The sequence below is a fragment of the Echeneis naucrates genome, chromosome 3 (genome assembly GCF_900963305.1).
Source record: "Echeneis naucrates chromosome 3, fEcheNa1.1, whole genome shotgun sequence".
NCBI classification, from domain to species: Eukaryota; Metazoa; Chordata; class Actinopteri; order Carangiformes; family Echeneidae; genus Echeneis; species Echeneis naucrates.
In genome coordinates this window covers 24,055,323-24,081,398 of record NC_042513.1, presented here as the reverse complement: position 1 = coordinate 24,081,398, position 26,076 = coordinate 24,055,323, and the positions used below count along the sequence as shown (strand labels likewise).

Below are 26,076 nucleotides of genomic sequence, written 5' to 3'. Positions count from 1 at the left end.
CCTTTCACTCTTCTTCCTGCTAAGATATGCCATTGGGTTTTTGCAGGATTACACGTTTTTGTTGTAATGGTTTTTAAAGCAAACCCACTGTGGATATTCATAACACACAAGGCTCACTGAGTGTTGAGGACCTGTCACTGTTGCTGGCGAGCCTCATTGTGCACTCAATAATAGCCCATTAAACCTATTCTTCCACCTTTTCTTATCTCCCAAAGACCAGTCCTTGGCCAAGGTAACGGGTCACCAAGCAGGGGGCTGATTAGTTGATTTGACTTATTTAAATATTTTCGTAAAGATTTGCTGCCTGGAAATGAAAGACGCCTTACTCAGTTTCCCACTACACCGGGCCACCCAGTGGCTGATGTTTATGAAAGAGCCTGAGTAATGAACTGACACACAGCCACTCAGGAGGGCTGAGCCATGAATCTCAACAACCCAAGATGCCGATGTTAATTGAGATGGACGCACTGCCGCTTTCAATAAATTAACAAACTTTCTGTGGCGGAGCACCTTGCATTTTAAGTTGTTTGACCACACACCATAAGATGAAGTATGTTTCTTCCCCCCCATCCCCCAACACTGCACAGTGAAGGCCTTCGCCCATTGCTCCACGCTAAAAGCAGCGTTTACCGGGTCAGCCAGTTGAGACGGCGCTGTAAGGCATCAGCTATGATGAGAGGAAGCCCTCGGAGCTTAGTCATTAGTGCACTGCCTTGAATCTGATTTAACAGGATGACTAATCTCATCCAAGTCACTGGTTCGTCAACAGGAGACAACTCCAATGAGGAGAATATCCGGCCACAGTCTTATTTTTATCCCAATGAAAGGTAACAAGAGGAAGCCGACAAGAGGGAGAAAGGGGAGGCACCATAACGGCAATCTGCTCCGTGTGTGTGTGTGTGTGTGTGATGGATCTGCACACCATGTTGAACATCATTATGCATGACAGTGTTATCACTGGCATATAGCCACTGCCACCAAAACCTCCTTGTTTGTTGACAACATTCTGTCAACATGGCGGTTGTAAAAACACCCTTAAACCTGGAGTGTTTGGATAGAAAAAGGAGGCAATCAGAGCTAATTTATGACAGCTGAGATAAAAGGGACCAACACGCAGGAGATTTCATGAGCCGGTGTGGGATCAGAGCAGTGCTCTAGTTGCACAAAAGGACACTGGTGGCGTTAGTGGAGTTTGGATTAGAGTCTTTGTGGAGGCAGAGATGATATGACTGAAGCTACAGACGTCACTTTGCTCACCGAAACCATTTTGACTTTTGTATTTTAATTTGAGATATTTTGCTCCAGGATAAATGAACAATGCTAGCATCAGTACATGTATGGCATTCAGCCTGTTACAGAACCTCATTCTACCTAATGAGGTACTAAAAAGGTGAAGCAAATCTAATAAAAACTATCATTGCTGTCCTCCTGTTATAGCACCAGCTGTATGGCAAAACAAGTAGCAATTCAAAAGGAATTAATATCAATAAAAAGCTATTAACCAGGACAATTCAGTTGCAAAGAAAAAAAAGGAGGAGAAGGGTTTTGCTAGCAGAAGGATACACTGAGTGTCGTACTGCTTCCATCCTTAATATTCCAAAGATGGTGGCTCATAAGAACAAGGTCAAGCAGAAGACACAGGGGACAACAAAAGTACCGGCTGGCAGAGGTTGAAAACATCTCTCCGCTGGTCAGGATGACTGCCACCTCATTCCAATGTCAGGCAACAACTGTAGGATGGCATCAAGTGACCTAGAAAAAGATCTGGGGTGTATGCAAAGCCATGCAAAACTAGTAAAAGAAGTCTTCAAAAAGATACAAAGATTAATCAGGATGAGGTTTGGAAAAAGCCAAAGGGATCAGCACTTACAGGACCAGAATAGGAAATAGACCTGGAGAGATGGCCGAGGATTGGTGATGAAAGTTCGGTGCAGTCGGGTTGGAATAGTCTTAGTACAGGACACGCTGATCACGCAACGTCCAAGGTCATCTTGCAAGGAAACCTCCTTCTGCTCTGCAAGTCTCCAAGTAAAGGTCAGTAAAGGTCCAAATCGAGGACCACCAAATCAAGACAGGCTATCCAGCCCTTTGTCTCAGAGCTGTTGGTTTGTAAAAACATCCTCATACTGTGATTACAGGAAAACTACATGAAAGCGAATACTGGAACTGATTGCACTTTAACGGTGTGATTCAGAGATAATAAACAATTTCACTGAACTACAAAATAAGGTGCATGGTGGAATTTCAAAGAAATTCTCTGCTTCAACCAAGACACTCCTCTGTTGTCGCACGTGAAGCCCCGCTGCAGCAGTTTAGAATGCTGCTCAAGGACACTTCAAAAATGTGTGGTTATGTGTCAACATGTCTGAGTTTCAGGCTGCAAACACAGTGTGCTCCTCTAAGGAGATGCTATTATAATCTATGCCAGTCTAAGCCAGCGAAAGCATGCGCTCTTTCACACAGAAAAATGACACAACTGACATACATGTATGACAAAAAAGATGCGCACATCGATGAACTATTTTCAAAAGCATATGTATGTGTCTGTGTGCATGCCAGTTTACGGTGCAATTCCTTTCACAGTCATATACCAAAAGATACAGAGATCTTGAAATATGTTATAAATTCAGCTCCTTTGTTTCTCTCAGACATGTCATATTTTCACTTGATGTTACGGGTGAAGATGATACCACGTGTGAGAGACAGCTAAGTGTCCCCTGAGGTTTATGAAGAAGACTGGTAGGGCTTAGTAATCCTTAGAATAATACCTTCCATACAGAATTGGTCCAGAAGTTATCTTTTAACCTGCAATACATTCCAGCTCTGCCTCGTTTCTCCATCTGTTTGGTATGTCTGATATTGTTTTATTCTTTTGTCTTGTTCTGATTTCCTGAAAAGCTTTACTCATCGCAGCCAGGTACATGAGAAAAGACTTATCCTGATAATTTGTTTCTGAAACTATCACTCTGCTAAACTAAGCAGCGTGGCTCGCTGTTCAACGTCTCCCACGAGAGGTGTCTTTTTGTGATTTCTTACAAAAGAGAAGAGAGAGACAATAAAAAACCAAATGAGTTCGGCAGGACTATTTATGGATTGCAAATACTTGTGAAATAATAGTAAAATAAATCAGCTTTGCCTTTTTGGATGACAGTGGGACATCACAGGTCGGCAGCTTCCGCCATGTTTGAGGAGTACGCAGCGCCAAATGTAGAGTAGCAAACAAAGTGCACTGGCATTCACTGAAAATTGCACAGCGTAATGGATCATAGGGATCCTGCCTCAAAACTGCGAAAGCTGCCTTTCAGCATATTCATACATTGATGGAAAAGAAGAAACACAGAGGAGGAGAAACTTTGGATGTCTATTTATGTGTCCATATACTGTTTCGTTAAATAATTTAAGCTCAATGTGCAGGTGAGTAGATCAAAGCAGGGTCAATGTGAAGCGTTGCCAAGATATTCAAATGGCTACGAGATACATACACATCATCTGTAGTGTAGCTGTCGATAGTAAAAGTCAAAAAGTCAGTCAGGTGGTGGTGACAAGTTATTCTGCAGTGACAGATGACATTTTTGTGAGGTTACATCTGGAGTACTCTGGCGCTGAGGCAAAGCTGGCCTTTCGCTCTGTCTTCCTAACTAGCATTCATCAGCAAACCCTTACAAAGACACGCACAAACACACACACACACACACACACACACACACACACACCACCCAAACAGGGATAAAACACGAAAGTGACAGCTGGCTCAGTGAGTGTGTTTGTCACACTGTCTCAGCATTTTTTTCAGATGCTCTAGTCATCATTGTCCCCAAATGCCCTTGCAAGTTTTTTGAATGTGAGTTGTGTTGTTTTTTTTTTTTTTGTTTGTTTGTTTTGTTTTATTTTGTTTTCCCTCCCCTCTTACTGTTTTCCTTTATTTTCTTACTTTTGCACTAGTCTGGGATGGTGGTCAATTAGGACAAAAAAAAAAAAAAACAAATCCTGAGGAGGTTTATAAGCCGGTTCAGAAGGCACTAGTTCTTTTTCTCTCTTTGGTTCCCTCCCTTTTCTCTCCTCGGCTTCCTTTGTTGCCTTATTGCAGGCTCAACATGTGACAGCTCACTGTCAGTGTGTCTATCTATTCAAATGGAGGTTGGCCTGAACTACATGTGTCCCCGTCTGCATTCTGGGCTCAGAGGTACAGCAGCAGGCATGCATGGCGGCACAGGGTGGCACACGGATATTCCCCAAGTGATTCATTTGAACTTTTCATCTCTTTGAAATGGCATCACAGAGGCCCTGCATGATTAATGTCACCACACTTATATACACTGTTCCACCCAGAGTGCCAGATGAATATCTGAAAACCACAAACTTTTCTAATGCCTGTGGGCAGGTCTGGGGCTTCTGTGGTCTGATTGCCAATCAGCTTGCTATTCAAACTTTCCGGTTACGCTTGTAATGTCATGCACTCAGGTGAGCACACGAAGGACACCACGCTTTATTTCACAAACACGTTATTCAATGATTACCACTACAGTGATGCTCGTTTGATTCTTATGGCAAGACAAAATGTGGTGTGTAGAGAAATCATTTGTCATTTTTTATTTGTATGCAAGAATCAAGCTTATATATATATAAGCCTATAATGTCTTTGTAATACTGTACTGTAATAGAGCTTGTGTTTTCTAAATCAATTAATTAAACCCACCTAAACTGAGATTTAATAGCAAATTAATTTATTTCACATAAAGTGAAAAAGTTATTACCACATGGAAAAAACTGTATATAGACCAAAATAATTTCTGGGTAACCAGCTAATTTAATTGTCTGGGGTCCAGTAAAATATTAGTGAATCACTGGATGTATGGGCTGCTCCCATTGAGTGCAGGACTGATCCAGTAAATGGTTTCTAGGTCTGGATGTACACAATCTGACTAGTAAAGAAAATATTGCTTTAATCCCTGACACTAATAACAGCATGTACAGCAGCAGTGCCAGGCCACTTCTATAACATCTGTATTATGACCGTGCACACAGATTCTGCCAAAGCACTCTTCATCAAGACACTAAACCCTGAACTAAAGCCTCAACCCTGCACTGCCACTGCCTCAGAGAAGAACGGCCGTGTAGGGGGCTTTGGTTATTTTTAGGGAGGATATTTGGAATGACAAACAGTAGTTTATTATAAACCACTGAGCCTCCGAGACGCAGTTCTCCTCCTCATGGGTTGCATTTACTGAATTATCCAGTGTTTGCCCTTATTTTGTGACAGAGCTCCATACATAACAAATCTCTTGTTTGTGTATTTGCGGAAAACATTGCCTTCTATAACCTCTGGCTGTCCTGTATGAGTCTCCAGTGGACTGTCCTCCTGTTGACTTCACACTGAGATTCTTCACTTCGCACCTTTTACCACTGAGACGAAACAACGGGATCCATCTAGTGAGAGCAATGGGAATATTTCTAATTACTGCTGCAATTATAATCATGCTCGCACTGCAGCAAAGCCTCTCTGGGCTCTGCGGTCCCACTGCTAGCTGGATGGGCACCCAGAGAGAAAATGCTAATAACATCCCAGCCTCATCAAGATCTTGGTGACTGGGGTCCTGCAAAAGAGTCTCTTCAATCCTTTCTAGAGTGGATGTAATCAGAAGCAGCATCTAGTCATATTTCCTTTTCAGGGGAAAATGCAGGGCTCCGCAAACACTCTTGCGGCAGCTACACTGGATGGGAATACGATTTAGATTCTAATTAGAGTTAGGAAATGATGCCTCATGTGTTTGACTAGCTTCATCGGATCTATTCATTCATTCATTCATCTTCTACTGCTTATCTGTGTCCGGGTCACGGGGACGGGGCGTTTGTAGCCAATCCCAGCTCACATCGAGTGAGGGCGGGGTTCACCCTGGACAGATGGCCAGTCCATCGCAGGACCAACAACCACTCACACTTTAGAGTCACCAACTAACCCAAACATGATGCTTTTGGATGGCGGGAGGAAACCCACACAAGCGCCAGGAGGACATGCAAACTCCTAACAGAAAGGCCAAACCTACAACCTTCTTGTTTTGGGGCAACAGCGCTAACCAATATGCCGCCGTGCAGCCTGCTTCATCAAATTGGATTCTAATATTACTGTATCTGAATCTGTCTTTCTCTGTTTCTGTGGTGACATCGAGGGAATCTACTTTGCCAAGAACAAGTCAAAACCACACACACACACACATCAGTAATCAGCTTGGAGTGTATTGGCCGAGGTGGACGTTCCTACCTCTTCCCACTGGTGAATGTAACGGATGAGTCTGGAGAGGCGAAGGAGTCGCAGCAGGCTGAGGATCTTGGTGAAGCGGACAATCCGCAAGGCGCGCGCTGTCTTGTAGAAATCTGAGTCGATGCGCGTCTCCACGATGAGGAAGATGTAGTCCACGGGGATGGAGGAGATGAAGTCCACCACAAACCAGCTACGCAAGTACTTAATCTTGATCTGTTGCGGATCGAGAATGATCTCTGTGTTGTCCTCCTTGATGATACCCGTCCTGAAGTTGAGGACCAGGTCCATGAGGAAGAAAGTGTCGGAGACTACGTTGAACACGATCCAGGGGGGCGTGTGCTCGTCCTTGAAGAACGTGATGCCCACGGGGATGATGATTAGGTTCCCCACCATCAGCAGCAGCATGGTCAAGTCCCAGTAAAACCTTGTTAGGGGGAAACAGAGAAAGGCAGAAATGAGATGAGAAAAGAGAACGCTACAGTGAAAAGATTTTGTTTTATATACTTAAGCTCGAGCCAAACATTTTTTTCATCAATACATGATACAGATAAAGTAAATGGTACAAGACCACAGATACACTTAAACTGAATTTGAATACTCTGCATTTACATCATTTCACTTTGTAAAAGTATTGATGGATATACACATTCATTTTAACCTCATTTTCTGAAAGTGACTTTATTTTTTATAACTGTAACACACAGTGGCCGCCTGGCTCACAGGGCAGAGGAATATAAAATGTTCATGTATCAAACCACAGATTTACATGACAGATATGTAATTTAACGGTCTCCGTGTCACTACTCTATTTTAACCTTTGGGTGCTATGCAGTGTGTTGGAAGCAAACACACACACACACACACATCGTAACCAAACACATATAACCTCCCACCATCCCAGTCGACGGCTTCACATGCTATTTGTGTTTGACCCATAAATCTCAACTCAAAGGTCAATGAGGGTTAACTGTTAATTACAGACTTTACTGTGACCTCGTCCGTCTTCTAAGCCTGAGAGTTTGGATATAAATTACATTCTCTGTGCACTCTTGCTTGGTAATTGAATCCAGATCGGGTCTTTTGTGGTAAGGGTGATGCATCCTGGATATTCCGGAGATTGCACCATGAAGCCTGACTGATCGGTGCACTGGCCTGGTGAGTTTGGGATGATTTACCCAGCCTGGGCCATAAAGATCTGTCTGTGCAAAACCAATTTCAAGAACAGGACCCAAAAAAAAAAAAAAAAAAAAAAAAGGATGCATTTTTACTGCAACCTTGTCTGAATGCTGCCGCAAGTAATCATTGCTCATTCACTTCCTCGTGGCAGCTGCTGTCTATTGATTTCATTGTTCATTCATGGTACGTTGTAAATAACTGAAGGGTTACCAGCGGACTGAAGGATCGCCAAACCTCATTTATAATTTTATTAATTGCTTGGCACTCATTGTCAACCTCACCAGCCAAATGGAAAACAAAAAAGCACTTTGGGATCTTCTATTTGTTTTTCTCCTCATGACACTTTGTTGGGAATCTTGTTTTCTCTTTGCGTCCTTGTGTCTCCTTCGGTGGTGAAATTGCAGTTAACGCTTAAAATTAAAGTACTTGCATTGCAGATGCTGCCACAACCGTATTGCTATTAAATAAATGTTATCGTTTTCATTTTAAGGGTTGCAGACTTGATCACAGCTAATAATAGATATATCTCAAATAAGGAAAATCTTCGATTCACCATATGATAGTTTGTTCCCTCTGGAGATGAGAAACTCACTGCTCATTGCCTGAAAAACATACATCTGGACTGACTTTACATGACTGAGCAGATGCTTGAGTTTAAATGTGTTTAGATCACAGTTTACAGAAGCATCTCACACTTAAACATGTGTACGTTAGTATACAGTATATACCAAAAACACATCTCAGTTTCACGTCGATTACACACACGCACACACACATACAGTACGGACAAAAACACACTGAGAAAACAGTGACAGTAATTGGAATTCTTCACAGTAAAAGGAAATCTACTTTTCCATCTTGTTGTCAAGTGGAGGTATATTTAGGCAGACGTTGACAACACTGTGTTTGCTCTTGTTAGTACTAAAACACAAAGAGGACAAGAAAAAAGGAGGAAATGCAAGCAGGTAATGACATTTGTTCCTCATATTGCTACATTCCTGAATATAACAAATGCTTGATGGCCCGTGCTCTTGTTTGAGCTACACAACTTAATAATAGGATGTGCGTGTGCTGCCAGCAGTTAACTGGGTCTACCAGCAGTGAACGAAAATATTCAGTTTCTTTCGATATCAGAATTAACTGTAAATCCTTCGTCTGTCACCCGATTTGCAACAGAGCAAGGATGGTTGGCTGGTTAGTCTCAGATAAACCTATCTCTGGAAAAGGACCCTACCAGTGTCTTTGCACTTCAGTAGCATCATTGCAACAAATCAGAAATACTAAAATGTATAATATGTAACTGATGGGAAAACTGATTTAGTGAATATGTACATAAAAACATGTACATATTCTGCAAGAATGTGTGTAAATTGTACACAGCACACGTATGAACTCATTTCAGTGACTTACCAATGATACCAAGACTCTCATAGAGATGGGGGACTGAAAGATGTCTGGCTTGTGCAACAAGAAATGTTAAATGATGCCATCTGAATCACAGAGTGAGCAAACAGAGTGAAAGAAATAGAAAAATAGCACCAGAGAAGAGCTCAGAATGCCGCTTAAGACCTCTGAACATCCTGCTCGCACAACTGCTGCCACCTATTTGAGCAGGCCTCACTTATAGGACTGTGGGGATTGGTGAGATTAACAATGGCGGCTGTTTAAATACAAAGGGAAATGCGTGGCACGTACCAACACGGAAAATAATAAATCACGTTCATATCATGGAACTTCTGGATACATGTATTTCCTACTTTAATTAACACAAAAAGCATCCCAAATACTGCTGTTTTGTATTGAAGCAAGAGAATAGCGCAGTATGCATCACATGTACATGTTTACATGGAGCTTTACATGCACGTGTTTGTGTGTTTGAGTTTGTTAATGTGTAGAGCAAATGCTCATGTTTTTTATCCTTTTAACTTGTGGTTGCCTCCTAATGGAGGTCAGGCACCTAAACATAGCAAGGATCCATTTACTGTGTTTTATTATGCACTGGGACCCTGACATGGAAGAACGTTGTTCTATAAATACAGTTCAGCAAGTGCCCAATGTTAGGCGGACATTTCAAAGACATGAAGCAATCCCTCATCTCTCTGTGTGCATCCCAAATGACACACTCACCCTGTGCGGTGCTGGGCCGCCTGCCTTGGAATAAAGTAAAAACAAAATACAGTGACCCATAGAAGATGATACGGAGGCAAATACTCTCAGGTGTGGCAAGAGAAAGAAACATTTTAATCATAAAAAAAAAATAATTTTTAATTTAACATTTTAATATAAAATGACTGAAATGAATGGATGAATGAAAACTATAACATGGCACAACATAACAGCAAGTAAATAATAAATTTGCTTTCTCAATAATAAAGAGCTGTCTTGGTGAGCGTGAGAGAGATTAAAAGACACAATGATGAGTTTGAGGGATAAGTACCAATTTCTAACCGGGATTAGGGTCTCGTGTTTATGCCTCGCTAACCAATGCAGCTGCATCCAGCTCTGTCCACACTAATTTAATATACATCATGAATGCTGTGAGGGAATTTAAGAAAAAGGCATTCAATGTATTTTGCCATTCATTCTTGAGTTATTGGCAAAAAATGTGTTTTGTGAGGTCACAGTGACCTTTGACAATCAAATTGTATTCAGTTCATACTTGACGGACGGTCCTGGATGGACGTTTGTGCCAGATGTAATGCGAGTCCCCCCAGACATTCCTGGTATATCACGTTCACAAGAATGGGGCGGACATGAGGCCACAGTGATCTTGGTCTTTGACCTTTGAGCATGAAAATCTCATCAGTTAGTCTGTGAATCCAAGTGAACATTTGTGCCAAATCTGAAGAAATTCCCTCAAGGCGACACCACGTTCACAAGAATGGCAGTTATGGCCGGCTGGACAAGCCAAAAACATAATGCCTCCGGCCACGGCTGCTGCCGGCGTGGAGGGCATAAAACCGAGAAACACTGCAATGAAAAAGAGAAAAAGTGGAATGGTTGATACCAAACTCGTTATGGCGCTAAGGGTTCACCGTAGTGATGAAGGGAACCCTGACATTTCGCAGTCTGAAGGGACTGAGCCACCGTCCACGCCGCCGTCCAGCAGGCGGCCCAGCAAGAACAAGTTGTTACTCTCAGATTGTGTCTGATCACATGTTAAGCTTCTCTCCTGAAAGGGGCTGCGAGATGGATGGAGACTTTGCCACCAGAGCTGCCGACAGTTAAATTAAGTGAAAGAACGACTTGTATTGTGCTGAACGTGCAGTGTATACATGTGGAGTACGTTTGTGTTTGCGCTTGCATGTGGGCAACCCTGTTTACATTTGTGCTAGCACGCAAGCGGATCATCTGTCATTCCAGGTACAAACTGCAAACAGCATTTAATGCTGACTGAATGGGAACAGCAGAGAAACAATGGCTCCCACGTAACACTTCCATGAGGATAAAAACAAATGCAGTGTGCATTGCAAATGTGATTTGGGCTGATTAAATGATTGAAATGTAACTGTTTTTACATTACATTTTGCAACAGTTCCTGTTTTGAATAATTCATTTGCTTGCTGCGCATGTGTGTCTGTGGATTTGCTCTCATTTTCTCTCTGAAGATTAGTTTGGGGTTCCTGCTCAGAGGTACAGCTGTAATTCACCATGTGCCTGAGATTGTGACTCATGTTATTTGCACACTTTATCAGCACAGCCCCTCCACCTGCCGACACACAGTTCCCATAAATCCGAGCTGATATACCAAATCACTTTAGACTTTTCCTCAAATGCATAGAAAGAATAGAAATACATTTGAGTTCTGTGACTAGGAAACTACTGACAATTAAATGAGAATTATGCTCATTAGTCACATGCCTTAATCTGGTTTATTGGACTGGGTTGCCTAAATGAACACTACATTAAAATGGACATTGGCTAGTTTCACTGGAAATCTTTTAAACATGTCTGAAAATATGGGTTTTATGTGCTGCTCTCTCACAGCAGCACATTGTTCCCTCCAACTGCTTTTCTACACTGGTAGTGCACTGATTCGAATCTACAGAAAGTAATACATGAACTATGGATGGTCACCTCACATGACCCCATGTCAAATACCCCAAACTAACAGGGAGGGGATTTCTTCAGATTTGGCACGAGCATTCACTTGGACTTGGGGATGAACTGATTAGATTCTGACAGACCAGTCAAGACCACAGAGTTTGTAGAATTATAACTTGAGAACTCTTCAGGGAAAAACCATCAAACTCTGCAAAAAATGGCCCCTCTGACTCAGATATGAAGCAGTTATAATCTGCTGGTCAAACGTCAAGACTCAGTAACCTCACAAAACATGCTTTGGTTTTCTTGAATGTGATATTTCGAGACCAACGGGAGGGAGTTCAAACTCCCACTTGGATTCAAACTTGAATTCTATTTTTTTGGGCAAAGGTCACAGTGAAAGTTTAAGGTCATGTTCACTTTGTTTTGTTGTAGATGTGATCAATAACAAAGACAATGAAGGACTTTTATTTTGGGCTTAAAGACAAATGGGCTAGATGTTATTGATCAAATTCACTGGACCACTTTTGACCAAAGCTCACTAAATTTCTAATATGCCAAATGTGAAAGTCTAACTCAAATGCCTAAGAGGATAAAATAGTCAAGTATGGACTTGCTTCAGACAACATGGGTTACCAACATTCAGCTCTTAACATCCATTGTAGACTGTTAAAGGACGAACCAACATTAAACCAAGGGGGATTTTTGTATCAACAAATGAATATTTTTCTCCTAGCCAGTGAACTGAGCTGGAATGTTCACATTGTAAAGTGTGACTATCAAGCTCTCTGCAATATTACTGCTGGATGCAAAGACTTCACTGAACACAGACTCAGAAGCTGAAAGGCTACTCACAAATTCATCTGCATGGTTTGTGACATCAGCCTGGTTCTTGTTAGTGAGTATAAGGTCTCTGGTAGGACAAACTCAATAAAGTATAAACTTTAACAGCTTCTGAGATAATGTGTCTTCAACATGCATAAACCAAAAGCTCAGATCAGCATTTATAGTCAATCCCTCTCTAAGATCTGCACCAAGAGTCAGCTAACCATGGGTAACTAGTCTTGAAAACTGTGGCAGGTCCACTGATATTATTAACATCACAGTTTACAGGACTGTCCTGATGACATCTTTGACAATTTTTCAGAGAACATTTCTGTGCACAAATTTTGATTAATTGGAAAAAAAAGATAATTCAAGATAATTCTTAAAAGCCATTATGACGAATTATTTCTTTTTCCTGTTTTGTTCTAGTTTCCATTGCAGCTGCATTTTAGCTGTGAAAAGCAGTTATACCACCAGTTTAACAAGAGTTATAAAAACCCCTAAAGAGGACAATGTCAGAAAAATAAAAGCTCTATTAAGTCCAATGTCAATTTGAATGAATAAATAAATTAGACTAAATAAAAATTAAGAATTAAATTAAGAAAAAAAAATTTGCTCCTTATAGCCACAGGGAATGGCAATCTATGATAAAACCTGTCATTCTGAATAGGAATACATGTGCAACCTGTTGCATTCATAAAAAATAAATAAATATATAATAATAATAATAATAATTTGAATATTGTCCATGAAAGAGCAGCACATTGGATATGTAGAAGCCAGTTGGAAAATACATCAAGATTTAAGCGTTTAGAAGAAAACATTACATTGGATTAAAAAGGTTAATCCTATTTTTATTGTCATCCGCTCCAATGAACTGTCATAATGGTGCAGCCTTTGCTAAGCACAGCCAGCAGGCGCACTGCGAGCACATCACTGACACTGGGGCTGTGCAGTCGCAGGTGGCTATATTTAGGTGAGGCACACTGGTTTATCAAACCTCAGCTAAGAAGATTTCATCAGAGGAAGAGGCAAATCTCCCCAACCTCAGGCTAAGAGAAAACAGAGGGATTTAAACTAAATACCGGCAAAGGGGAGCGGAGACACAAAATCAAATGAAAGGAGTCACTTACCTAATGCTGCTAAAAGTGGTCCATAAATAAGATTACAAGGGGTTCAACGGTAGTGCATCAGGGAAAGGGTACGGCGTATGAATTTTCATTCACCTCTAAAGCTCTGTCTGGGACTGTTATTCAACACAGCCAACAGAAAGACAATGCTGAGGCCAATGTCACAACCGCTGCAGTACAACACATTTTCCAACAGACAGAGGTCTGACCATTTACAGGTAACAAAAAAATTCAAACAAAATAGAAGAAGCACCGCAGTTATGTGCCACTGCCATCATTCAGTGTTCAGTGCAGTATAGGTTTTGTATTCAACTAAATCATATATGCATGTTCATCTTGATGCTTCTTTACAGCTGATCAGTGGATGTATTTAGAGAAACAGCGAATTTCTTTATTGATGGTTCTCCATTAATAGTTTAAAACATATTAAAACCATCCCTGTATCATAACCTGCTGCAATATCTTCTGATGTTCTGACACTCAAGCACTCAAGATGAACACACGTTGAAATAATCCAACTGTGAATAGTTCAAGAGTGGGCTTTAAGAGTCTACTTAAGAGCCCTGACCAAAACATGAAATAACTGCAGCCACTTTAAAAGCTGACCAGATGTAATCAGGGAATCCACCGAGAACAATAGTTTGTCTTTCCTGTCCCCCTCTCGTATAAGAGGGATGCTCTGTTTTTTGTGTAGCCTGAAGAGGCTCTACCTGGTGCCATGGGTGGCCCCTCGGTGTCCCTGTCCTTGTCTCTGCCGTCCTTCCAAAGAACAACTTGTTACCCATCTGCTCCAAGAAACAAAAACTGTACATTTGTAGTCAGCAGTCAGAAAATAAACATACGAGATACGAGAAACAGTGAGTGGCAGAAAACACAGGGAGGAAAGAAGGCCCTCTTGCCGGTGCCATCGGCATTCACTTATCTGTCTAGCATTTGCCAGTATCTGCAGTCCAGCTTTGTAGACTGTCATCCTGCCCCTAATTGCATCTGTGTTTTATCATGATGACTTGTTATCTCTCACAAGGTCTTTAAGGGTCATGTCGAAAGGGTCCTCTGTCACAGAGTGTTGAAGAGGAGACACTGGGCAGGGCCTCCCTATGAAACTCTAAACCCCCCCCCCCCCCCCCCCCTCCCCATCAAACTGCTGAGAGAGCAGGGGGCAGATGGGGCATTCACTTAGCATATATGAAGTGCTAAGATAATGTACTGTCTGTAATGGCAGGAGCCTGTCATGTTTTAGACCATCACCTCATGCCCTTGCTCTGGGGTTGCACCAGTGCTGGGCCATTATCTTCACAACTTCAGGTGCTGCAATCAGTAAATGGAGCAGTGACAATGAAAGCCTTTTCTATCCATCTCCAAAAAACGATCTGAGGTCAGAAGGTCAGAGGAGAGGAAAAAATAAGGGGAGACAAAATGTGGAAACAGTGAGAGAAAATGACACAACAAATTAAGAGTGAAAGGCAGACACAGCGAAACGTGTAGAAGTGTAGAAGAGAAGCATGTCAGTATGGTCAGAATTGAATGAGGTGGTGGGGGGGGGGGGGGGGTTATCGCTTGATGTTCTGTGTTATAGCATTAAAAATAATAGCTTTTTATGGAGACAGCATCTTTACAAAAAAAAGATGTCAAGGAAAAGAAATGAGGTTAATGAATAAGAAATTAAATACAGCTTAAAGACAATCTGAGCACGAGGTCACAGTTTATTATTCAAATGATAATACTTATTTATTCCTTCGCTGGCTCCATAACTTCTTGATTTTAACATGATAAATAGGGTTAGAAAATTGCTATTTTTTGCTCCAGCTTTGCTTCTGCCTGCCTATTCAAACAAACACTGGGTAACATGTTAGAACCAAAGCTGTTCTTGGCAAAAAAGAAAGTGTCATTGACTAAGGAGATGGTGAGGCTACAACAGGAATCACTCCCAACACCCATCGGGGGGAACAATCTGTCTCTCACCACTGCATGTCTTCTAGACACCCAGCGTGTGGGAAGATCAGACCCAACATTGATCCAGGGAAGCATTTCCTGTGAATCACGCCAGCCACACTGAGAGTTCTTTATTCAGTGCTAAAGTGCTTTGGAAACCCCACTGTTTCCAAAGCACTTTAGCCTTCTGCAAATTCTTACAGAGTTAACCGGAGGAGGACCCTAACTCTAACCCTCATGCCAAATGTTAGTAATTAAAGAAAAAGCATTAATTACAAGTGGAAAGGAGGCAATGGTTCATTGCGCGTAACAAAATATTGAAAAGGTCCAGATTTATCAGATTTTTGTTTTGTGAAGTTCATAGAGAGGTTAATTGTTGGAGCAGGGATGATATAAGCTTCAGTCATAAAGACGGCTCAACTGGCTGGTGTTTCAATACAAACACTGGCTAAAGTGACAGAGAGAAAAAAGGAAAGTCGGTAGAAAGTTGTCAACAGCACCCATCTGTTGGCCATGTTACATGCGCATTAGTGCCACAAGTGAGGAAGAAAGAGCAGCTTGGATGCCTGAGAAGGTCGTTTTCGGACTGTGTCAACAGAGTCGATCAAAAACGACATGAAGATATTAGAATAGGGCTGTAAAGATGAAAGCAGATTTAATGACACAGTGGTGCTAAAACCATAGGCAGCAGCGTACAGACTGACATCCAGAGCATGTGTGGTGTACGACAAGAGAACAGCGCAGGTCTGAATGTATGCAACAAATATGGAAATGGCAAGAAATTCAGATATTTCATTCTGGCAAAACAGCCTCATCTCGAGGTCCAGCTTTTGTTGCTTCTCAGGACTTTGTAAGCACTTGAACAGTTGTCATGACGTTGGTTCAGTTACGTAAATAACAGAGGTGGAATAAAATTTCAACACATTAGAAAGTGACAACTGAGCCATCACGACAGCTGAACAAATGCCGTTTGCAGAAGAAAAACTATAAAATACAGTGATATGCAGTTCAATCTGTTGAATGGAGGCATCAAATCAAAGACAAAACTCTTACATACAAGATAAAAACCATTTTTTTCTAGCTATAGTTAAATCTGAGATCTTTCCAAAACTAAAATTTGCCCCCCCCACCAAAAAAATACAATAATCTTAAATTCCATAAATGCTGATATTGACTAAAGCTCCTGAAGCTCCACTGCACTCTTCAGCCCAGATCCTCACAGACACGTCACGTCATGCACTATTCTCCAGTACTCTGTTTTGGGCTGATCTCCTGGTATCGTCCTCTGCCTGTCCCTGACCACGTCCCCTCATTACTGCCCTGGAAATCTGACCTGCCTTTTGCCCCTGACTGTTTGCCTGGTTCTGGTCGTGCCGGCTCTTCTGGGAGGAATAGCCTGCGTCCTCTTTGGAGGCTGTGTTCCTGCTGCCACTTCAGCCAGCCTGTCCTGTGGCTGAATGGTATTGTCACTGTCTTGTCACTCTACAGACTTGAGTTCACTTTCTGACACTAACTGAACTCTGTACATCATGAAAATTTGTGCAGATTGTTACTCAGTTGCTGCAAGCATTTGCATAAAGACTCTTTATTTGTACACTGCTGCTGTGGTGCTGCTCTTGGGTCCCAAACTTGTGACAAATCCAACACATGAGAATCCGCTGTGATAAACATATGCAGGTGACAAAAGAGAAAACAAATGTAACCCAGTTTTTTTTCCTGTTGTTGTTTCCTAGTATTTGCTTAGCAGTTGATAGTTAAGATAAAGAAGAGGAATTATAGAAATGAAGAAGAAAGATATCACCTACATGTAGAAATAATTATTTCTGGAATATTTTGCTAACTGGCTCTGAACTTCATTCACACTGCCTGTTAAGATGACTTTGTAATGGCGAGGGCCTTGCGACAAATGTAAAATTCATTTTAATGCGGTGTTTCTAATATTTTGTCCATCCCCTGGAGCAATGTATCAGTGCCGGTTTCACTTCATGGCCATTTTTTATCTAAGCTGATAGGGGGGAAAAAGCGATCCAATTTCAAAGAGAGAAGGGTATGAGAGTTCACCTGAGACACGGACAGGACAGGAAAGGTCAAACTGGAAGTACGACATATAGCAGAATCTGCGTGAGGAGGAATGAGCAGGTCACAGGTGTAACATGCATGCAGAAGTCGACACACGGTAAGTTGTGATGATTGGATGTTGCTGAGCTAAAGAAATGATACAGGTGAATTTGCTCAAACCTGCACAGGATGGGCTGTCATCCATTTGATGAAAGCGTTGAATGGAAAATAGTATAGAATAGAGGAGGTATTTAAACCAGCGCAATCTCAATCACTCCTTCCAACCATACTGCAAACTCGAATAAAATACAGCAGACTGTGCTTAGTTGATGGCTGGCAACCAAATGATTACTTGTTCTTAAAGTTTTGCTGTGAATTAGTAAAAGCAAAAACACAAGAAAATCTGGTGCTGAAGTCTGGCTATAAATTAGGTGTTGATGCACAAAGCTGATCACTGCAGTGCCCGTAATTAAAGTAAAGAATGCCCTCTTGGGTGTCAGTGGAAGATTACAACAGTGTAACATGGGTTTATTTTGATTTCCTTTTTGTTTTGAGCTGATTACATGCTTAAATATCAGAGTGAAATTAAAACTAAATCTTTAAAATGAGATTTAGAACCAAAACCACAACTGTGTGTTGATGGAGAATAATTGTAAATTTGCTACAGGCCAAATAAAATAATATAAAAATTCTATAGCAGTTATTGCTATTACGTTCAGTCTTCAAATGTTCAAAATCAGAGCTGCGTGATCTGCAAAAAACAACATATTGTGATTATTTTGGCAACTAATGTGATTGCGAAATGTGATTTCAGTTGGAATCATAACTTTTGCATTTTTTTAATGAAAAAATTATGACATTGCACAAACAATGTTGAGGCACATTTTAGCTTTATCCAAAAAAAAAAAAAAAAAAAACTTAAATCAGTGCCCGCAATTTGGATAACGCACCTTGCCATATTGTGATTTCGATTATATTTCAAGTAATTGTGTAGCTTTGGTTGCAATCTCTTTCCAAACAGTGAGTTGAGTGTCATTGTCATAAGGGTCAGCCCCTTCTCAACATCTCCCCCAAATGAGGGGAATGAAAAACTGAAATCGACTTGGGATCAGCGTTGGTCCATTTCAGGGAGAAAACTGACTCTTAAAACATGCATTTGCACGTTTCTCTTTCCAAAAGCAGATTATGGTGACCTATAAAATTATGCTGTAGTTTAGTCAGAAGCACAATGTATAAAAAGGTCTACAAGGGCTTTAGTTTGTCTAATGTCATATACAAGAAATTTCAAATGTGGAGTAATTTATTGTAAAATTAAATAAAAAATAAAAAATAAAAAAAAAAACCTAAAATGTGGAGATAAGTAAAACAGACATATTTATCACTGGTCAGTGGGGCAGTAATCACATCTGTCCACTGGCCAAAAACAAACTTGGCACTGCAATGTGTAAAAAAAGAAAAGAAAAAAGGACAAAGTCGAGAATGGGATCTTGGCCGTCTGGTGTTGTGTATCCACCTGGAGAGATTATAGATTGATTTTGCAGCACCAAAGATGGTAAAGCGGGAAGTGCACACACACACCACATTACATTTGTCAGGTGACCAAAACACATCAAGCATACCAGCTTGCACAGAGAAACCTTGCAGCAGGTTTTCCCATTTTCAAAATGTATATAATGTCCAATCAATCAAAATAATCTCACCTCGAGATTACTTTGCCAAGGTTAAACTCAGCTCTCTGCCAAATACATAAAGCTGAATAAAGTGATGACTCAGGAATGAAGAGGGGTGGGGCTGGGGGGGGGATTACAGACATTCAGAAGAAAAAAACAAAACAAAACAAAAAGGGGCCATTCTTTTACAGTTGTGAACCCATGTCCTGATTTCTCACTCCCACGCGAGCGTGCCTGGCGAGGTCACACAGTACCGTTCAATCATTCTGTCACTGCGACAGGCAACCTTCCACCCGGCGGCCACGCACATCCTCCCTGGGCTCCCTCCATTAAATAAATTGTGCTGTAATAATCTCTTGGCTCCTAATATTCGTGTTTGAGCACAGCAGCCTATTTTGATTACCCTACTTTCAGGCCCAGCCAGAACCATCTGTAATCCCCATGTTTTACCCTCACTAAATTAAAGGAGGAATTATTTAATGGAGACCGAAAGGAATAGTGTCATTCATCCTATGTAGTCTCATGCAGCCCCCCCTTCCCATACAGATTAGCACTATGAAGCAAGACGACGTTGCACAGGCTAACACTCCACAGTCTGGATTCAGTTGATGAACTTCTTGTTTAACATGTAGATTACATATGGTTATTACAATCATCATCATCAAGACTAATAGCACCGTAGAAATTGACAATACTCCTGAAATGGGTCTCTGTATGTTCAGGCTTTACTGCAGCTCATTTTGACTTTTTGTGCAACTCCCACTCAGACCCCCGCTGCCAGCACACAGAGGGGAATCACCCTCACCGCAGCCATTTATGTTTCTCCTTCTCATTTTTCAATAAACCCACAGCCACCGATGGCAAGCTGGAGACCTCACAAGACCCAAACAAATCAATAGCAAAACGCGGTCTCAACTAAACTGTAATCAACCTGACCGAAAAAGAGAATGCTTTTATTCAATCTCATCCTTCTACACTACAGCACAACACAACCAAACACGCACATGGGTACAGTAGGCATACCATGTTTGAAACAAAAAAGACAAACAAACTGTTCTTACTGCTCTTAGAGGCTGCTAATGCTTGATAAGGACAGCAAACGTAAGGTTCAGAATATGTACAAGATTTATCAAAATGTATCAGTGGAATGATAACCATGGAAATGATTTCCCCCAGATTACCCACAATATACAAAAGCGGTCTAAATTCAGGTAGCACTGCTGCCATTCCCTCTTCATCATTACCAAGTATGCTGAGCTTTCCCTTACCATTTTTGTCTTTTGAAGATTAAGTTATGCAGATGTACACAAGTAAACAGAGCCATGCTAATGCTGCGAGACGAAGTCCAAACCAATGTTTTAGGGGCTAATGGAGGACATTAAAATGCTCTGACGCACTTCAGCGAGAGAAAGAATCATCACATTAGAAAATGCGTAAATTTGCTGCAAAAAAAATATATGAAAACACTGCACAGGACTTTTATTCACTCAACATTTATCTCGGAAGCTACTACCTTTTTAGTAGCCAATTCGAACATTAAGGCTGTGATACATTTGCTCTACTTCTATTTAATACACTGTCTGCAAAATAAAATAACAGAAACCAAATTGTAAGATGTCTTTTCAGAGGATTTATTTTTGCTACTGTCTAGGTAAGTGTCCTTTGGGAAAAAGAACTGGATGTGCAAGTGGCATAAAAGGCTGTTGGAAAAGTGGACGTTGGAGAGGGGATGGGAGGATTCGCCTGACTGTAGCAAAGGGATTTAACTGATTGACAGAAGCCTCAGGACAACCGACCCCCCCCTCCTCTGATAGTGTTGGCAACTGAGTTATAAAAGAAAAAGAGGTTCTTAATAGAGCCCTCAGTGTAAAGAAGAGTTCTGATGTGCGACTTCTTCTTTTCTAACTCTCTGGGGAAATGTGAAAGTCTTTCCAACAGATGTGCCCTCCAGGCTCTGAATCACAAGTTAATTAAAAGGCACTTGACAATCAAAAAGATGCAGTCTAATATTGTGCCGTATCATTTGTCTAAAACTCAGCACAATGCTGGTGCTTTGATAGAATACACTCAAAGGGTTCTACGCAAACAGGTAGAAAGGAAAAATAACTTCCTGGTTTTCCTCATGAAAAGGCAGCGAGGGATAATATTTTGTCAATCAAACACAAACAATGTAAGCTTTAAAAAGGTTTGGGGTATTCTTCTACTTTTATCAGCCCCCATTTACTACCAAGGACATGCAAGATCAATAGGTGATGCAGTGCCACAGCTTTTAAATAAAAATTATAAGTTAAAGTCACATTTAAACAAAAGAGACTGGTTAGTAGAGCAGATATCTAACCAAAGTGTCTCGAGACAATCAGAGCAGAGAGTACATTTATGTCATCCCATCCTTTGTATTGCTCAACAACGCCCCACATTTATTCTTTATATGTGAAGATTGTATATTTTTAATATATATATTTACCATTGTGTACTTATATCACTTATAATCATCCTTATTTAAGACGTAATATGACCCTTCTGGTTAACTGACCATATCTGTTTACTGGGAGTTGCTTGCTCAGAATCGAAGTAGGCTGTTCAGCTTTGGATCTGGAAATGAGGCTGTAGATTGGATTATGATGCCATTTTTAATCCGTCTTTTTCCCTTGCAAGATATTGCTCCACCCCTGCTTCTTAGCGTCATACAATACTTGACGAGGAGATTTTGCTGAATTCCGCCACAGTGATGACTATGTGATTCCTTATGACACTCTAATTTGAGCTTATGGTGCCAGAGCTTTGATGAAGACATGGGAATAAAACTTTTAGTTCCAGAGACCCTTCTCTTCTCCCGGTCCATTTAAAAGATCCCAGTCATCTCCCTGTGTGCTTTAATTACAGCGACCGTGTCCTGTCTCTGATCCTAATTTTTGAAAGAACTAGGCATGTTTTGCCTTCAGTTCATTAAAAATAAAATACTAGTTTCAATTTCAAGATGCTGCACCAACTGACATTAAGTAGTATTTTACTAGCTGTGATGTACGCGGCTTTCTGAGGTTTGATACTGATAGTAAAATGCGTCACAGATGTTCACTTCCTTCAGTAATTGACTTTTATGTTCAACTGACTTGTAAATTTATAAGAAAATATATTTATCGGTTTATGTTTATATGAATGTCTTTCCCCTGTAACCCAGAGAGAAATATGAGAATATTTCTTGTACAGTGTTAACTGAGGCACAGTCTAATTTTTATACTCTCCTGATTGACTGCCCCATCTGTGGTTTTAATTGTAGAGTTGATTGATTATGTAATCATAGTGCTGAGTGCTTGAACCTCAAGCAAACTGTTCTCAGATCGCCAAAATGTTTAATTATGATAATATACAGTATCCACCCTCAGACCCTGAACAAATGGGCGGCTCATTTTTTAGAACACTTCTCTCTCTCAGTTAATTTTCATTTATATATTTATTTTTGGTACAGCTCACTGAGAGAGAGTTGCACATGCATCCACTGCACTTAATGCTGTATAAAAATTCTGTGTGATTCCCTGCTGCAGTGCTTTGCTCAAAGACACTTCAACACTCATGGCTGGTGCCAAATTTCTGACCTTTCAGTACCAGGACAAACTCCCCAAGCCCAAAATCACCCCTGCTTGTGACATTTAACACAGCGAGTAAGAAAGCAGAGAGGGTCAGGAGAAAAACAACCAGCTAGGAGGAGCATAATAAAAATGGTAGACTTTCTAATATGTATCTCACTTTTTTGTGATGACCTGCCAGATTACGTGTGGATTTGGAAATGGAAATCCCTAATGAGTGTACTGTTTGAGAGGGATAACATCAATATGATAAGACACATGGTATTTGTTTGTATTAAAGATTTTGACTGAGGGGACACTGACAAAAGTCCACATGGACACAGACCTTTTTGGACAGATAAACAGATGGAATTAATCACCTGATCACTTGGGCCTGGCGCAGCTCGAATTGAAGATTGGCTGAAATGTGCCTTTAATGCACAAAAACTCTTACCATGGCCGCACAGATATCCCCCCTCTCTCACTTTTCATGTCAACTGAAGAAAGCAATTACAAGGGCCCATCTTAAATCCAAAGTTAAAAAGAAAACATCCAGTGATGTCAGGCCCAGCAGCGTATTCATCCATTTTCTTAGGACAAACATGCAGATGAATGTGTCTACTTTCTATTCGAAGAAGACTCCTCTTTAGCCTTTGCCTCTGACACCCCGGGCCTGTGAACAACTAGCACTACAACTCACATGTCTCTCAAAGTCAGACATCTTGTTGTTGAGCGAGGAAAAACAGTTCTCTGTGACAAGTGACAGTTTCTGTATCTTCTGTCATTAAATCATCTTAGTCAATCAAACACCCAGCAGCGTGGACAACACTCAATGTCACAGGCAAGGAGAAATGCTCCAATACGTGTGACAGTGATGATACTTTTCTACATCCTTTTATATCAGCACCAATGTCTCCATATGATTTAAACGATACACTGGTGAACTAAATGCCAAGGCTGACACAGATTTAATGAAATAGTTATACCTGAATTATTTAAGCAGAGAAAAATGTGCCAAATTAAAAAAGGCTAAGGTTCAGTCATTACTTTGAATATAAGATATGAGCTTATCAAAAGAGATATAATTTATTGAATGTATTTTATTTAGTTGATTTGTTGAAACAGGGAAATTGTAGAAGTAGTTTCCATCAAAGACATTTCCTTCTTAAATACCCACCTCATAATATCAAGTTCATACACACACCTGGATATTCTGTATCTGTTTAATGTCTACAAAATGCATATTGTAACCAGTCCAGAGAATGATCTCCCTCTTACAAACAAGACAACAGAGAGGCAAACAATCTAAGATGGTAAAAAAATCCATATGCATATGGGTTTAATTTCCTCCACTTTAAAAGCAGCCTTTCATCGCCATACAAAAGCCTTAAAAGCTAGAATGAAGGACCTTAAATCTAATTAACAGTCTCAATGTGGCCATGAATCAGATGCATATGGCCAATAACATATTCAAGGGCAATCGGAAGGAATCTGTCCAACAATGACAGTGCTCATGCACTTTTTTGAAGCGCTTGCGTTGCTGTATTTTGTCAACAGCACAGACAGAGCTGTCAAATTCTAATATAAAATGTGTCGATCAATTGCCAGACAACCATCATTTTTAGTCACATTGCACTAATATGATTTACAGCGCTTCTTCTCAAAATACTACAAAGAAAAAAAAAGGAGGGGGGGGGGGGGGGGGGCAGGAAAATCAATACGTAAGCCTGTAAAGACACTGTGAAGGCCTCATCACTAGTCCTAATGAATCACAAATGAGGACTCCTGAGCACAGGTTTCCTCAAATAAAGGAGAAGAAACACAATAAGGGAATACAATCTTATATTCATTTGGAAAGCATCTGCCTAAAATGGGTTAACTGGCCTAGTTAGCGATGGTTGTTTTTATCTGAGGGTTGTTTTGTAACACAGCAGTGACTACAGGTCCTCTTCTGTTATGACAAAAAAGAAAAGAATAAATAAATGAAAATGGATTCATTTGGCTTAAATAAAAATAGGCGAGTTGTAAGGATTGCTATAAAGCAAAAAGCCCTCCAATAACAGTTGTGCTTTTGGAAAATGTAATCTTTCAGCATGTAGGAGTAAGATAAGTGATGGAGGTGGTATAAAGCTGGATAAAATGATGGCTGGGATGCTCTTAAGGTGATGAATGCCCTAATAAATGAAACACACTGTGTGGGGGGGGGGCACATCTGGGCCTGTGTGAAGAAACTGATGTGTGAGTGACTCATTGTGAAACATTTGTTGAGAGGAAAGCACGTGTGAGGTGTCTGGGTTTACCTGAAATCGCTGTATGGGTGAATTATCCAAAATCCGGCGGATTTAACCCGCTCCTGTTCCCGTTCAACCGCCTTCTCACTTCCAAACATCCTCAGGGAGAACTTGTTGACCCCCGGTTGAAGCATCGCTCCAAACTGTCTGTGCATGAACCCGGCTTGGTATAATCTCTCGTCGTCCGGCAGAATTTGATCGATGCCATCCCACTTTATAAACCCTTCCTGTTGGCCCGGGGAGTCGCTTTGGGTACCGCCGCCGCCGCCGCCGCCGCTCGCCCCTTGCGCGCCTTGGTCCGGCGGCCCGTCGCCGATGGCTCCGGGGGGGCTCTCCTCGCTCGGGGTGACATCCCCCTCGGTGATGAGGCGCCTCTCCTCCGCCGAGTCGGAGTCGTGCACATGCCGACTTGTGATGGACGAGAGGCTGCCACGAAACCTCCGGCAGTCCCCGTTCGAGCTGGTCTTCGTCGGTCTCCCTATGTCCGTCTCCATGATCACAGACTCCCCACCTTTGGTCTCCCCGATGCCTTTGCAGCTTCCCCCAGAGGTCGGCGACGGTAGAGGTTTCATCCTGATACTCTTCCTCCGGGTGTCCTTGTCTGCGTCTTCTCCTTCGCCCATTACAGATGCTTTCTGTCCGATGTGCTGTGGCAAACTGTAGAGCCTTTTACGCATGGAGGAGTGCAACCTGTCCATTATGACATTGAGACACAGTGGAGAGAAATTCAATGAATCCTGAATCTGGAGCTCTATTGAAACGACTGCTGCCACCAGCCCCGCACTCCCTATCTGTTAGTGAGAGCGATCAGTCTGGAGCCAATCTGAATACCTGAAAGCCTACTACACATGACATGAACCGCCGTGGCTCTGTAGAAACGGACTACCCGGCAGTTTGCATATGTCCTCACGCACAGTCTGGGCGGTCCGCTTGGCCACTGCGTCCCCGATGCACATCTTTGTGCCGTTTCCACATTGTGCGCAAAAGTGGAAAAAAACTGCCTGAAAGTCACCTTAGCGTGACATGTGAGGGATGCGCCGACGGACGGCGGTGCGGAGACACGAGAAAGGTCATGCGCGACCGGAGGATGCTCTTTTCATCAGATGTCTTGCCAGCCGCCGTCAAACA

At 41.5% G+C, this 26,076-nt stretch overlaps 1 protein-coding gene across 1 annotated transcript in view; it reads right to left on the bottom strand.

The window, feature by feature from the left end:
- The window catches only part of hcn4 (hyperpolarization activated cyclic nucleotide-gated potassium channel 4), a 57,488-nt gene extending 31,842 nt beyond the window's left edge, over nt 1-25,646 (bottom strand). Inside the window, exons 1-2 of the mRNA XM_029498629.1 lie at nt 24,958-25,646; nt 6,260-6,683 (exon numbers count right to left, since the gene is read on the bottom strand). Coding sequence (XP_029354489.1) covers nt 6,260-6,683; nt 24,958-25,646 — 1,113 coding nt within the window. The remainder of the gene's footprint in view (nt 1-6,259; nt 6,684-24,957) is intronic.
- Nucleotides 25,647-26,076: the final 430 nt, after the last annotated feature.